The following is a 16,701-nucleotide window of genomic DNA, read 5'->3' on the forward strand; positions in this document are numbered from 1 at the left end:
TGTTTGGAATTTGGACAGGGCATGTGGGATCAGCTTGTGCCTGCTCTATGGGTTGTCCACTGAGGCTGGGACTTCTGAGGTGACTTCTTCAGTCACATGCCCGACAGCTCACTAAAACATCTGGGCGCTGGTGAGAACAGTTTTACTGGGGCCTATAGCCAGGAACTCAGTTCTTGCTGTTGATTAGGCTCCAAGGTCCTACTCCACATCCCCTCCCCAGGTGGCCTCTCCCCTGGGGCAGCTGCACCTCTTGTGAGGCAGCTCAAAAGGGGAAAAGAATTGCACGCGTGCACGTGAGAAGCAGCATGCAGTATCCCGAGAAGGGGAATTGCTGGGGCCACCTTTGGAGACCAGTTCCCTCAGCCTCCAATGAATGTGTTCATCCAGCCTCCTGCCAGTTAGTCTCCTAATCTCGGCTTTGGAACAAACCTCTCTCTAAATAGTCTGCAACCTTCCACAGTGACACGTACACACAATCTTAGGTGAACATGTTAGTTTTTCATTTAATCCAGATACTTACTCCACACAGTCTTTCTAAACTGGAAACATACAGATTCCAAATCATCTTGGAAATTATATCTGAGACATCTCTGAAAGGTGTGGATTATAGGAACACCTGGATGGCTCAGTCAGATAGGGAGATGGCTCAGATGGGGAGAGGATAACAGAAAACATCTTGGAGAAGGTTCTATTTGTCCTTGCCTACTGTTCTATTCCTTTAAAATAAGATTAAAAATATATACATATGTGTGTGTGTGTGTGTGTATGTATTTTTTTTCGTAATTAAAATTAAATAAATCAAAGAGATTTTCAGATTTAGGCCTATATATAAGATTGTGGGTGAATTTTTCCTGTCTTTAAATTTATCTAGGCTTGGGTGAACCTGAGCTTGTGTTATATTATAATTGTCTGATAATATATATTAGAGTTTTGGGAGTATTATTCCTCTTCAATGACGGTTATAAAAGTACAGAAAGAAGACACTCTGCCAAACAAGCTTGTAGGAGTTTATAATCCAAACTAGGGGTCAGCAGATTTTGTCTGTAAAGGGCCAGATAGTAAATATTTTAGGAACCATCAACCATCCAGTCTCTGTTGCAGCTGTTTAGTTCTGCCCCCTAGCACGAAAGCAGCCATAGGGACTTCTGTATTAGGGTCACTATGTGGTTATTCCAATAAAACTTTATTTACAAAAACAACTGGCGGGCCAGATTTGGCCTGTAGGCCATAGCTTGCTAACCCTTGATCTAAAAGAAAACTATAGAATACTAAATCAGAAGCTTTTATCTAGAATCACAGTGAAAGATAAAAGGTTTACTTTTCTCTCCCAGTTTCATTTTATGGGTTTACTGATCTGTTCTATAAAACGTGTGTAGATAATAAAAAGGAGCCACAGGAAGTATAAAAAGATACAGAACACTGAATAATGAAGCAGTGAATGGCATCAGGCTACCCTTTGGGTATTTGCACCCTAGCCCCTGTTGAAGTGGAATAAGTGATTTTGAAATTATGCACAGTAGGAAACAAGATAAAATCATTCTCTTGTTAACTTCTGTACTCTCTCTGCCCCCATCCCAATCTAGCTACCACTCCTGCAAAATTACCTTTCAATGATTACTTTTTAATTCTCTGACGAACGTCAAAATAGATGTTGATTGCTTTAAACAGGGTGAAGTTCCCTGTTAGTATTTTTTTTTTCCCTGCAAATTTTTAAAACAAGTGATATCTTGGAAAATATCGAAGAAAAACTTTGTGACCCTCATGAGATAATTGACAATAACCTGAGGTGTTCCAAAATCTAGGTTGGGAATTATTGTCCTAAGGAATTGGGAAAAAGAAATTGAGACTGGCAGGTAAAATCTGTACGTTAATATTTTATTCGATTATGTTAAAATATCTGTTCCATCATCTGGGTTTTACCTTCTGCTACTGCCACTCAAAATCCTTATTATTTAGACTTCCCCAAGGAGCCTATTAGGAGTTTTACAACTTTTGTTAATTTTTTTTTCATTATAAGACAATGTATAACAGTTGTGGAAAATACAGAAAAGAATGTACTCATAATTCAACTAGCCAGAAATGACCAATATTAAGATTTTAATGTATTTCCTTTCCATACGTTCTTGGATATTTAACATAGTTGATATACAATTTTTTATCCTACTTTCAACTTGCTATTATATCACAAGCTTTACCCAATGATGTAGAGGATAAATGGCATTCTTATAATATGGATGTTCCATAACTTAGTAAATCCTTACCTGAATTAGTTGAGTTGTTTGCACATTTTGTTGTCATAAATAGCACTGGCATACACATCTTTGTAAATAGCTCTTTGTAGACTCATTTGCTTATTTCCTTATAAACATTTCTTAGAAGTAGAATCACAGGTTATTGATATATTTACATTTTTAAGTCTCTTGATAAGTACTAATAAATAGCTTACTGAAAGACTAAAGCAGTTGATATATCCCCCAGTAGTATGTAAAAGCATTGAGCATTATTAATTTAAAATTGTACCTTTTGGGGGCACCTGGGTGGCTCAGTCAGTTAAGCATCCAACTTCAGCTCAGGTGATGATCTCATGGCTTGTGGGTTCGAGCCCCGCATCAAGCTCAGTGCTGACAGCTCAGAGCCTGTAGCCTGCTTCAGATTCTGTGTCTCCCTCTCTCTCTGCCTCTCCCCAACTCATTCTGCCTCTCTCTCTCTCTCTCTCTCTCTCTCTTTCTCTCTCTCTCAAAACCAGATAAACATTTAAAAAAATTAAAATTGTGCCTTTTGTTACTTTAATTTGCATATTTTGGTTACTAGTGAGGTTGGGAAAATATATTCATTAACCTTTTCTGCCTTTAAAAATTATTTATTTTCATTTCCCATTTTACTGGGTTTGCTAATATTTTCCTTATATGATTGTATGGTTTCTTTATCCAGTATGGCCCTTATGCAATTGTTGGATGTTTTTGTTGAAAATATTTTCTTGGCTTGTTATTGCCTTTCATTTAAAAAAAAAGTATGAAAAATTAAAATTTTTACTTAGTAACACTATTACAAGTATTTTTCTTTTTTATTTCTTCCATTGCTTTTAATCTTAAGAAGTTGCTTCTTAACCTATGTTATCTTCTAACATGCCATATTAGGTCTTCTAACTTCTTGGTGACTTGATGTTTTTACATTTAATTCTTTCAGCTACCTGGAATTAACTTTGATATAGAGTGTAACTTTGCCAGGATCTAGGCCAATGCATGGTATAGACAATACGGTCCTCTCTAACTCAGGGATTCCTCCTTAGGTCTCCTGTTGTTCTTGCCTTTACTTCAGGGTTTCTTCCTCCATGAAGCAGCATTTTTCGTCTTAGGACTTTTTTTCAACGTTTATTTATTTTTGGGACAGAGAGAGAGAGCATGAACGGGGGAGGGGCAGAGAGAGAGGGAGACACAGAATCGGAAACAGGCTCCAGGCTCTGAGCCATCAGCCCAGAGCCTGACGCGGGGCTCGAACTCACGGACCATGAGATCGTGACCTGGCTGAAGTCGGACGCTTAACCGACTGCGCCACCCAGGCGCCCCTCGTCTTAGGACTTTTGGTGTCGTCTTAGGACTTTGGAGTGCCCTGTGTGGCAAAGTGCATGCATTGTTTTCATTTCTCTTTCTTTCCTCCACAAGGCTTAATAAATCACTCTACTCAGACCAGCCCAGTCCCATATGTCTTTACAGGAGGCTGGCACCTGTTATGTTTCATTTAAAAGCTACTCAAAGGAGGGGTGCCTGGGTGGCTCAATCGGTTAAGCATCCGACTTCGGCTCAGGTCATGATCTCACGGTTTGTGAGTTCGAGCCCCGCGTCAGGCTCTGTGCTGACAGCTCAGAGCCTGGAGCCTGCTTCAGATTCTGTGTCTCCCTCTCTCTCTGACCCTTCCCCATTCATGCTCTGTCTCTCTCTGTCTCAAAAATGAATAAACATTAAAAAAAATTTTTTTTAAGAAATTTTAAAAAATGAAATAAGTAAAACTTACTCAAAGACTCAGTTCCCTAAAAATTTCTTCTCTGAGTTTTTATTGATGTCAGATATACCTGTTATTTCTTCTCTTTGCATTAAACACCCTCTCCCAAAAGCCTTGCTAAAAAACGCGCATTCACCTCAGCAGAGTAGCATACTGTATTAGTGTCCTGTGGCTGCCGTACCAAATTACCACCAAGTTGGTGGCTTGAAACAACACAAATGTATTCTCTCACCGTTCTGGAGGCTTGAAGTCCGTCCTTCCTCTGATGGCTCCAGGGAAGATCTTTCCTTGCCTCTTCTGTGCTTCTAATTGCTGCCAGCAACCCTTGTGTTTGTTGGTTGGCAGCTACATCTCTCCAGGCCCTGCCTCTGCTGTCGCATAGCCCTCTTCCCTCTGTATCTGCGTGTGTCTGAGTCCTGTGTCCAGATTTCTCTCTTCTAATAAGGACACCAGTCATTGGATTAGGGCCTACCTGAATCCAGTACGACTTCACCTGAATTGAACTAATTACATCTGCAAAGACTCTATTTCAAATACGGTCACATTCTGAGGTTCTAGGGGCACAGGAATTTTCAGAGAACATTATTCATCCCAGTACAGATAGTAAGCGAATAGTTCTTTCCTGTTATTTAGCTTTATTGGATCACTTTTTCTGTTTAACAGTTGATATGGAACCACTAGAAAATCCTGGGATCTGTAGTGAGGAGGCAAAGGGAGAAACCAGCAGAGAGAGCCAAGGGAGGGGTGGCAAATGCCCGATCCTACCCCTTTGCCTATGGCTGGTCCTGTAACCAGGTAAATAGTAAATCCACACGTGTTTTGCTTTCTCAGTAACTTGCTTGTGGTTGAAGTGGCGAATCCAAGTGTTTAGTTAGGTTGATCAATATCTTCTTTTCCTATTAGTAACACATAAACTACTGGATGGTTAAGTGAAAGGACAAAATGAGTAATCCATTAGAATGATTCAGGTAATGGTTTGATATCAAATCTTTTTGATTTTCAAAAAAACGTATTATATAAATTAATAGTAATTGCAATTATATGATTTTCTCATTTTTGAAGTCCAATGAATGAGTTGTAACTGCTAAATTTTAGAGGGAGAGAATATACTTCATTTTGATTATTTCCGAAATATGGAGCAACCCTAAGATTCTATTATCTTAACGAGAAGAGAGGATGATAGATTGGGGAATTAATTTTGCTAATAACATCATTTTGATTCTTTTTAGTAAAATGCAATTGCAGAAGCTGGGAAAATGCCAATAGCCTTTTTCTTCCATTATAAATATGGCAAATAAAAATTTTAATGAAATTTATATATCTACTGTTTAATTTTATGAATTGCTCATTTTTGAGAAACGTGTGAGATGTCCCACTATTATCTGGCTTATAAAACACAAGTTTAATTCCTTTTGGAAATATTGGCAATATTTAAACATTTTTATTAAAAGCAGTATGAAGATATATTTAAGTGAAGAAAACGAATATAGTTGTTCTTTTTTTTCTGTTAGCTTGTGCCTGATATCCACGAGTACTGTGAAGGTTGCTACCTTCATCTTGAGGGCAGAAATAAAGATCTCCTGTGTACACACAGAGCTCATTCACTCCCAAGTCCTCATTCTACCTGATGAGACGACACTCCCTAATTTAAAATTCTATTAAACAGGGGCGCCTGGGTGGCTCAGTCGGTTGGGCGACCGACTTCGGCTCAAGTCATGATCTCTCAGTCCGTGAGTTCGAGCCCCGCGTGGGGCTCTGTGCTGACAGCTCAGAGCCTGGAGCCTGTTTCAGATTCTGTGTCTCCCTCTCTCTCTGACCCTCCCCCGTTCATGCTCTGTCTGTCTCTGTCTCAAAGATAAATAAACGTAAAAAAAAATTTAAAAAAATTCTATTAAACAAAATAAATAGTTTCTTGGAGTAGACTGTGTTGTGGTTTAGTGACTCAACTCTCCGTCAGCACTAGAAGCCTGGATTCTTAATCTGACAGTGCCACATGAAAAAACTTGTTTTATATCATCCCTGATCAAAAAAAAAATCATTTATTTTATACCCACTGAGTACAGATTATAGGGATAGAAGACAATATGGTTTTTAACTCCTAAAAAGCCCAAAACTGAATTGAGGAAAAGATGTATGTTCACCTCATATGAACACTTAACAAATAATGCTAGGTTGAACCTTATTTGACTGGTTTTGACCTATAAAAATGTTACTTCCTAACATTCAGCCTGAAAGTTCACAACCAGCTACTGTCACTCACCTGATTTTTGCATGTCCTTTAGTCCTTTATGTATTGAGAGCAGTTGTGCACAAAGGCCTGTCCGGCACCTCGGCACTCAGCCTAGGGAAGTGTGGGGCCAGTGTTGTTTCCCTTCGAGAACTCTGCATATTTTACATATGCTGTGCCGCCTCTTCTGCCTTCTCTTGTTTCTTTTCAGCTACGTTACTTCCACATGTGGGAATTTTCTTTCCTCCTGAGCATATTATCCTCACGTTATTTGCAATACTTTCCTCTCTTCCTCTTCCTTTCCACTCTTAGCCAAAGAAAATCTCCCCCTTCTCCTTCACTTCCTTTCCTTCCTTTTTTTCTTTCTATTCTTTGTGTCACTTTCCATTCTGTTGTGAATCATGATCATGTAGTTGGTGGATGTAAGGCCCAAGAGCAAAAGCTAGTGATACATTTGTAGAGAAGAGAAAACCGTAAGTTTTGCTGTGAAACAATAGTAATCTAGATCTGGTAACAATAAAAGCCCTATAAAGTCACTTTATAATCTCTGAAAAATGATCTGACCATTATCCCTTCTTAATTGAATATGCTTTTTCTCAGTAATCCCTATTCCAAAAAGAAAATAATCTGTCGTTGAGAAAAAGAAATACTATTTCTAAGGCTGTTTTATTACTTTCTTGGTTTTGTTTTTGTTTTTGGGGTTTTGTTTTGTTTTATTTTTTTTTGCTATAGTGTACTATTTTAGCTACCTGAAATCAGGTTTTCATGTAGCTTATCCGGAAATCTTACCATCATTTATAATATTGTACTTACTGGATAAAAGGCAGTTACCTTAAAAAAAATTTTTGGAACACAGCTCTTTGGTTAGTTGGGATTTCCTTTAGTATAAAGTGGATACCTAAGGGGGAAAGAAACACAAGATTCATTACAATCAGTGGTGTTGTGGAATAAATGAATTTTGAAATTAGACTTAATAGAATTTGATAGCCAGAGATTGCAAGGAAGTCAGGGGAAAGAATTAATAGGAAAACCAAGCAAAGAATAAATCATGAAACAAGTTGTGCCTAAGGGAAGAGCAGACAAATCTCTCTGACCACAACTGAGGGAAGAAAGGGCTTGGAGTGGCAGTGGAGTACCCTTCGTGGGGAATTTGGAGTTTGTTGCTAGCATCTCTATAAGGATTACTTTATCAAACTAGATGGAGAGTAGTGATGACCTCTTTTTGCCTCATACACCTTAGAGGATTTCAGTTCATGGGAACCAAGAGTAGAAATATAAGTCTATTCTCAGATTCGGCTTGTCATTGTCTTCAGTCAGCAAATCCATATTCCTGATGTGTCTGTAATATGTTTTGCATTATTACTTCTTGTTAGAAATGATTTTTGGGGGGAGACGCAGAGAGAGAATATTGAGCAGGCTTCATGCCCAGTGTGGAGCCTGACGTAAGGCTCGATCTTACGAGTGTGAAATCATGACCTGAGCCACCCAGATGCCCCAGCTTAACCTGCTGAGCCACCCAGATGCCCCAGAAATGATTTTTTAAGTTTACTTATTTATTTTGAGAGAGAGAGAGAGTGAGTAGGGGAGGTGCAGAGAGAGAAGGAGAGGAGAGAGAGTCCTAAGCAGGCTCTGCACCACCAGCACAGAGCCCAACATGGGGCTCCAACTCATGAACTATGAGATCATGACCTGAGCCAAAGTCAAAAGACGGACGCCTAACCAACTGAGCCACGCAGGCACCCCAGAAATGATTTTTAATTAGAGTTTTCTTTTGTAACATTAGCACAAGTTAAAGACACTGATTGAACTCATCATTAAATAAATGATGACAATTCTAGTCACTACCAAAGGACGGATTTAGGAGGCCCTTGAGCAACTTTGGTCTCTTATAGAGTTTACATGACTGGTACAGATGGATGGGGGAAGCCAAAGATGTAATTCAGACAATTATGTACTAATTACCAATCATTTTGTATTAATCATTGAATAACTGCCAGGTATTTGGAAATTGAGTAAATCAAACGTGATGAAATTGACAGTTGAAATTGGAAACTAATGTAAAAACTAACATCCATAAGAATTATCTTGAAAAAGTGAAAGAAAAAGAAAGAAAGAAAGAAACTCATTCTCATATTTTAAAATAATCTCTTTAGGGGCGTCTGGGTGGCTCAGTCAGTTGAGCGTCTGACTTCGGCTCAGGCCATGATCTCACAGTCCATGAGTTCGAGCCCTGCGTTGGGCTCTGTGCTGACAGCTCAGAGCCTGGAACCTGCTTTGGATTCTGTGTCTCCCTCTCTCTCTGCCCCTCCCCACTCATGCTTTGTCTCTCTTTCTCTGTCAAAAATAAACATTAAAAAAAATTTTTTTAAATAAAATAAAATAATCTCTTTAGTTTCATATTATCATCAAAGGGCTTTTACTAGAAGCACCATATTTTGTGTGAGGATGTTTAATATGTCTCATAAGTAATATTCAAAGACTAAGTCCTCACTTCTAGGTTTATAAGATGTATAGAACACTGTATAGTAAGAATCTATTGAGTAGAGCCTTTAAATCTTGGAATTATGGCTGTGAGAATTTTGAGAGTACTTGATTTGTAGGAAAAGGAGATTATTTGTGAGTTCAGGAAATACAGTAAATGGTAAAAACTTTTGATACAAGGAACAATTATGCAATTATTTTGAAACTTTTTGCTTCTAAAGTTGCTATAAAGTAATAATGCTTGTAGCAATGTAAGCATTATCAAAGCTCAAGATTGGTAAAGATAATTTTCTCTGAATGCCTGGGAGGACTAACGAAATCAGACAAGTTTGGTGCCAGGTTCTTTAGGGACCCTAGAGTTTCCTAGACTCTTACTAATTGTAGTTGGCACCAGAGTCATTTTGGACTATTGAGCTAGGTGGGGCGAAGGTAAATAAAGGAAGCAGATGATACATATAAAGGTGCTATAAAGTCAACTTCAAAGTGTGTGACATCACCATAGACTTCTGGAAAATAACAACAGATGGACCAGCCTAGCTGCAACTATTGTGGTTAGGAAGAGGTGCTTTTGAACCAAAGCTTTATACAGACATTATTTGCAATAGTCACGACAGCACAGGCTCTGCAAGCAGCTGCTGTAGTTATGAGTCAAACCATCTTTGCAGAAGGGGCTTCGTATTGACTCACCCAGTAAACCCTAGCTGAACATCTGTGATGTGACAGATGTGGTTATATGCCATGGCAGAAACAGAGAGAACCAGACACTTGAACTCCATGAGGAACTTACTCTCTGAGATAAAAGAACTTACTCTGTGAGAGAGGCATCGATGATTATAATGAAACTACAAGATAGCAAAACTGCCTGTAATGTAGGGTGTGTAAGGGAGCTATGTTTGGAAAGATGGACTGCATCCAGAAGATGGAAGAGCTTGAATATGGGGCTATTGTGAACATAGTGCTGACCCATCTAATAGTTTTGAAATAAGAGAATACATCGGAAAGATCAATCTATATAGTATTAGAGCAGGGTAGGGGATACAGGAGAGAAGGTAGCAGAAGATAACTAGAAAACTTTCTAAATTGAAGAGATAATGAAGTTGGGGACTAGGATAATGAATGGTCAATTGAATGGACAAGGGTAGATGGCTGTCATTCTGGTGACGTGGAAGCAACACGTTTCATATATTTATACCCCACCACTTCCTCCTCCAAGGGATTTGTGGTAGTTTCTATCCAATTAGCGATGTAAGTAGGTGAAGATGAGAAAACTAAAGGAATAATAGTGTGATGAGACCTGAGAGATCATTACTTTACAGAAGTGTACATTCATAAAGTTCTATATCATTACTAAAATTGACTCATGATCAGGTGCACAGTCTACATTGTCTGAAAGGCAGCAAGCAAGGAAAAGAAAAGGTATTTTGGCATTTAAGAATGAGAGAAATTTCTCCTTTCAGGCCCCATAGAGAAACTATTAAGTAGGATGTTGGCTAACACCCTTCTCAGCTTCCCTGCAGTACATCCAACAGAGGCTCTTACGTGCTTGTGTCTTTAGTGTCTCTCAAAGCAAGTCAGGTGTGGTGACAAAGGGCCCCTTGACCAGTAATCAGAGATGGGGTGATGGGAGAGGAGAGCCCAGGGATGACTCCCCAGTGTTGCCTCTGATGATTTAGCGTTGGTTTTCTACACTTGTAACATATAATCATATTCTGCCAGGCTTCCTGCTCCTTGCCTTCCCCGTGGTAATATAATCACCACTAGCTTTGTTTTGTGTTGCAAAGGATAGCAATTTTAAAAACTCTCTCTTGCATTATTCATTTGTTATTTATAAGCTTAGGAAGGTCATTAGACAGTCTTTCTTTGGGGATTATATATGCCTTCAAAAGAAAAGCTACATTTGCTCTTCTCTGCCATTAGATTATAGGAACTCAGGTAGCCTTAGAAGGAAAATACCAGCAATCAAGAAAACTTCTTTCATATTTTAACAACTAAACTTGTCCAACTTGAATGTCATAAAGAGAAGTTGAAAAAAATACCATGATCTTCAGCTCCTCTAAATGAGAGCATGTGCAATCATGCATGAAACATGAGTCTCCTAATGAACCTGAGCCCTTCCTTGAGACACAGACCTCAGTTCCTCAGTTCTCCTAGGGTTTGGGACAGTTGTTCCCCCAGGTTTTTTTAGTCCCCTGTCCTCTTGGCTCTTGCCCAGAATGAGATATTTCCTTCCTCTGGAAACATCAACAATAAAGCTAAACCTTGCTGAGCCCAGCCTGGTTCTGGGTGGCTTCATAGTTTATTAATCATGGAGAGTGATTCCAAATGACCAAAATGTACATATTATTGGTTCTGAGATAGCTTGGTTAAATTTCACATACCCTGTAGTATCCAAAGTCTAGATTTCACAAAATGAAATTATTATGGCAAAGGTCCCCAGCCTTTGTTGGAGAGATGATCTGCATCCCAGTCGTCAGATAGGAGGGGAACTTGGACATTCTGCCCCACACAGCATATTGGTAGATGACCCCAAGCTTTCAAGCTGCCATTTAAAACATTGAGGGGCCCAGGGGGGTAAAGGCTGATTGGACTAAAATGTTACTTTTTATTAAAAGAGAGAGAGAGAGAGAGAGAGAGAGAGAGAGAGAGAGAGAGAGAGAGAGAAGACTGCTCTTGTGCAACCAGTAGATGGCAGAGTTTCCGCATTAAAAGCTATTAACCATTTGCTGAGCTCAATACCTACATTAATGTTGGAGTATTCTTTGGATTGCTAACACTCTGAGGATGTTTTGGATTTTTAAAACTTGAATGAACATAGAAAATTATATTTATTTCTCCATCCAGCTGGGGATTTTGTGATCATGAAACTCATCTGCAGAGAATTTGAGATTAATCTCTGAACTGGGAGTCAAGTGGGTTATGTACTCCCATTTTTGCCATTCTTGTTTCTATATCATTACACAGTTGAGACTGATAAATATGCTAGCTCCAACGTAACATCCATATGATACCCAGTGAGGTATTATGCAGGAAATGTTAACTGGCATTCATATGCATGATTAAAATAACTGGTACTTACTGAGCACCTAGTATGTGCCAGTACTAAGCTAATGAGCAGTAGCTAATTTTTATGAGCATTAGCTGATTGAATTCTCATGACAGTCTGGTTATTATGCCCATTTTGCAGATGAGGAAGCAGAGGCTTAGAGAAGTCAAGTAACTAGCCAAGGTCACATAGCCAATCGCTAGCCTGGTATGACTTGAAATCTGAGTGTATGCCATAGCTATATTTCATCTCCTATTCAGCTGAGAAAAATAGAAGTCTGCATACAACATTGCTTCCGAAAGAAAAACCCATTCTGTAAATTTAAAACACTCCGTTTCCAAGGTAAATATATACGTTTGTCTGTTTGTTTTGGAGATAGGACAGATTTACATAGCCTTATGCTGACACTGTCATTTGCCTCTTTGTGAGCCTTGGCATAGAAGTCAGACTTCCGGTTCCATGCACATGGGTAATCAGCAGGCCCACAGTTCTGTCAGCCTCATGGTTTCTCAGAGCCACTGTCTCTTCAAATCTTCAATGAGGGACTGCACCGGGTAATCTTTAGGGCCTTTTCAAGTCTAGAATGATCTGGTGGTATGTGTCCGTAATCTGAGTTGCTCAGGAAATGGTAGCTCTCTACCATTTAGCAATTGCAGCAAAAAAACAAAAACAAAACAACAACAACAAACAAAAACAAAAAACCCAAAAAACTACACATACTATTAGCTTATTCATGAATTAAAAGTTTTCTCTCTTTGTTCATGGCCAGAAAACTTATGTAGCCATACAACCACAGCCTTGATTCAGAAGAATGATTCTAATATCTGGTGTTTTAAACTCTCATGAGGAAATAATTCAGTGCAGCTGGAAATCCCTTCAGTAACTTTGAAATCATGGCTCCAAGGCCTACCAGAACACAATAAGAATTCTTTGCGTAGACAATAGATGGCAGTACAGCATCAACTTATACCCTGTAGTTAAACCTAAACCTTTAGTTTTGTGTCACATTTTATTATTTTTCATGTACATTACCTTTGAAGCAAGAATTATTAGATAAAGAAACTCATTTAACTTGCTTTTTATTGGGATACATGTATTAAAATGCTTGAGCAACAACTTGATGGAGTAGACGAAATTAGGAAAACATGAAGCAGAGTTCTAGGAAGCGAATGAGACTTACACTTCATGGGCCACTCCCAAGGCTTCAGGAGAGGCCCTAATGTTATAAATTTTGAAAAAGTAAGATGCCTTGTTACCTTTCTCTTAAAGAGGGTCTCTCAAATTATATAAGCTTCAAGCCTCACAAAGCTTGGATTTGTCTGGAAATAGCCATGTGGTTTTTAACGTAGGAAAGGGTAGACAGTCTTGCCATTATTAATTTTATACCAACTTAATCTCCAGGGAAAAGGGCACTCTGGTTTTTAAAACCAAGCCAAATAAAAAGGAAACAGAGAGAGTAACTGGATGAGCTGGCACATATTCCACTTATTTATGAGTCTCAGTAAAATGAAAGACTTAACACTGAAACTCTTTAATTTCTGGCAACATATCTTAGCTAAAATAAGGAAAGTACAGATTATAATTAGCAAAGTAATAAATTATTTTCTGCTAAACCTCCAGACCGGTATGACAGTGTTTAGGGGATTTTATTTTATTTTGTCTTATGATTTTTTTTTAACCCAAGAGATGTTGTCCTTAATAAGAGACCAGTAGTGACTATTCACAAAGAAAATTGTACTTCATTTACAAATCTTAAATTTCTCACCAAAGAGCCAAGCTTAGCCTTTCCTATGACTAGCCATAGCCTACTCAGGAGTTAAACTAAAATTTACCCTTTAGGAAAGAAAAAAAATAACCTTTCCGATTGACCTTTTGTGTTGCAAACACTTACTAAGGTTGGCTTTTAGGTTAGGGAAATTTATCTGCATCTAGCTCCATATGCAACTATTATTTAGAATTAATAGTGCCCCTTTAATGAGCATCTTGTCTACCAGGTCTTAATATCCTTGAGGGCAGAATGTCACTTTGTTCATCTTATGCACTTTGACACGTGACACAAAGCAAGAGATGTACAAATGCTTGCTGAAAGAATGAATGCTAGATGCTGTTAAGAAGTTACCATTGGAGGGCACCTGGGTGGCTCAGTCAGTTAAGCATCAGACTTCAGCTCAGGTCGTGATCTCACAGTTTGTGGGTTCGAGCCCCGCATCAGGCTCTGCGCTGACCGCTCAGAGCCTAGAGCCTGCTTCGGATTCTGTGTCTCCCTTGCTCCCTGCCCCTCCCCCACTTGTGCATGCCACACATGCTCTCTCTCTCAAAGCATAAATAAAAACATTAAAAAAAATAAAAATGAAAAAAGGTCTTAGGAACCTTCTGGCATGATTCTAAGTCTACTATTTCTGTGTACTATATCGTGAAGATTCGTTTCAGCAGACACACTTGTACAACAAATTTCCTATGAGTACAAGGTCTGTGTCTGACACTCTTGAGAGGAACTAGAAATGCTTGTGGGGTAGCCTGAGCATCTGGGGTTAGGTGAGAAGCTGTCCTGAAGTTGAGCTCTGCTTGTGAAGCCCTCCCAGCCCACACATCCTGTGGCCTTCTTTATCTCCCAACCGAGTCCTGGAGCCAAGTTTGAAATAATGGCACCTGTGATCAGGTGCACAGCCATACTGCCTGTATTTGGGTCAGGAGGAAAGAGAAGTCAGCCAATACATCCTCATCCTCCTCCCCTCAAAGGAAGGTTGGGGGTTATTGGCTGTGCTACAAACACTCAGCATTTCATGTTTCAGAAATACGGGTGAAACAACCACCTTCCCTGGACTATCTGTAATAGCCTCCCCTTCTTCCAGAGATTGAGAAACTAGACCTACCTTCGATTTCTCCTGTGAATTATTAAAGCCTTGGATTTCCCTTCATTAGCATTCTTCAAGCAAAGCCCTTATCCTGCTCCAGGATCTTTATCTAGTCTTTTTTTTTTATTTAAAAAAAATTTTTTTTAACGTTTATTTATTTTTGAGACAGAGAGAGACAGAGCATGAACGGGGGAGGGGCAGAGAGAGAGGGAGACACAGAATCGGAAAGAGGCTCCAGGCTCCGAGCCATCAGCCCAGAGCCTGATGCGGGGCTCAAACTCACGGACCGCGAGATCGTGACCTGGCTGAAGTCGGACGCTTAACCGACTGCGCCACCCAGGCGCCCCTATCTAGTCTTAATAATACGGTTAAGAAATATATCAACCCTTGTATCACTTAGGATGCTCAATTGCAGATAATAGAGAGCACCTAACTCAAAATGGCTTAAAGGATAGAGATTTTATTATGTACCATAACAAGAACTCTAGAGCCAGGGCAGGTCTAAGATTGGTTAATTCAGTTGCTCAGCAATATATTTGAAGACTCAAGCTCTTATATTTTTGTCCCGCTTTCTCCTCCATCTATTCTCCATAGGCTAATGCCACTCATGGTCCTAAAGTGGCTGTCACATTCATCATGTGCAGGCATGACACTGGTCTGCAGGGAAGAAGAGCTATTTTTTTCTGTAAACCTTCTTTTCAGAGAAAGACATTTTTTTTTTCAATATATGAAATTTATTGTCAAATTGGTTTCCATACAACACCCAGTGCTCATCCCAAAAGGTGCCCTCCTCAATACCCATCACCCACCCTCCCCTCCTCCCCACCCCCCATCAACCCTCAGTTTGTTCTCAGTTTTTAAGAGTCTCTTATGCTTTGGCTCTCTCCCACTCTAACCTCTTTTTTTTTTTTTTTTCCTTCCCCTCCTCCATGGGTTTCTGTTAAGTTTCTCAGGATCCACATAAGAGTGAAAACATATGGTATCTGTCTTTCTCTGTATGGCTTATTTCACTTAGCATCACACTCTCCAGTTCCATCCACGTTGCTACAAAGGGCCATATTTCGTTCTTCAGAGAAAGACCTTTGACTGATTCTTTCAGCAGACTCCCTTACATCTCATTGGCCAGGCTTGCACCAGATTAAGTCAGGCAAAGTGCAATCTGTTTAGAGGGTCAGAGAGACATAAATCAATGGGGTAATATCAGCAACAGAGATATGTGTGGGTATATACCTAAAACAGTTACTGGTGAGGGGAATGGGACACCAGGATCAGACCAATCATATTTGACTACTGAGCCAGAAGTGGCTTTCTTTGAGGCACATGGAGGATGGATATCTGAACAAAATCAGGGTTATTAGCAAAGAAAAAGTACATGTGTGTGTGTTGGTGGGAGGTTGTCTGGGTGTTTGGATAAAGGAAATGGTTTGGGTAGGCAACCACCAGAGTTTTCCAGAACACTCTGCCTTCATTTGTTTCCATTTCTTTTAAGTCTAATAAAATCCTGGGAATGATTCCCTTTCCTTGGCATTGTCTAGATCCCTCTCCTAACGGATTCAGTTCCTACTTTGTTTCCAATGTTCAGAAAATTTAAAAATTTCTTGCTTTCTTTTCTTAAAAGCATTGATAGCAGAGCACCAAGAAATCATAAAGTGAAATTGGGTTGCTTTTATGCCTAAACCTGTCTATAACTACTATTTACCTACTATCTAGCTCTAAGTTGTTTCTGCATAGGGTTTACAAGAGTTCTGTTGGCCACATGGTGAAGTCATCAAGGTTTATTGCTGAATGTATATGAGAGTACCAATTATCTACAATCTTGTGTAGGTTTTGAAGAATAATTCCTTATTTTGGCTAATTGGAAATGTAGAGACAGAGATGTGCCTTTGGGTTTCTTGAGTTTCCAGAGTTCTTGACAGGTTATTGACATAACTATGTATTCATTCTTTCCAGAGCTTTGGAGGTAGTGGACGGAGGCCATGTGGCTCCAGAGTGCCAGAGAGTTGCATTGCACCATGGAGAATCCCAGTTCCTTCACGTCACCAGTGAGGTGCCTGGTCCTTTACCTATGGAACCTGGAATGTTTAAAAAGGTAATGC

General features: G+C 39.4%; 1 protein-coding gene across 1 annotated transcript in view; it reads left to right on the forward strand.

Moving 5' to 3' along the window:
* CRYBG1 (crystallin beta-gamma domain containing 1) overlaps positions 1-16,701 on the forward strand; it is a 186,666-nt gene that overhangs the window by 54,040 nt on the left and 115,925 nt on the right. The window contains exon 2 of the mRNA XM_023254207.2: positions 16,556-16,694. Coding sequence (XP_023109975.2) covers positions 16,556-16,694 — 139 coding nt within the window. The remainder of the gene's footprint in view (positions 1-16,555; positions 16,695-16,701) is intronic.

This window comes from Felis catus, chromosome B2, assembly GCF_018350175.1.
Source record: "Felis catus isolate Fca126 chromosome B2, F.catus_Fca126_mat1.0, whole genome shotgun sequence".
NCBI lineage: Eukaryota > Metazoa > Chordata > Mammalia > Carnivora > Felidae > Felis > Felis catus.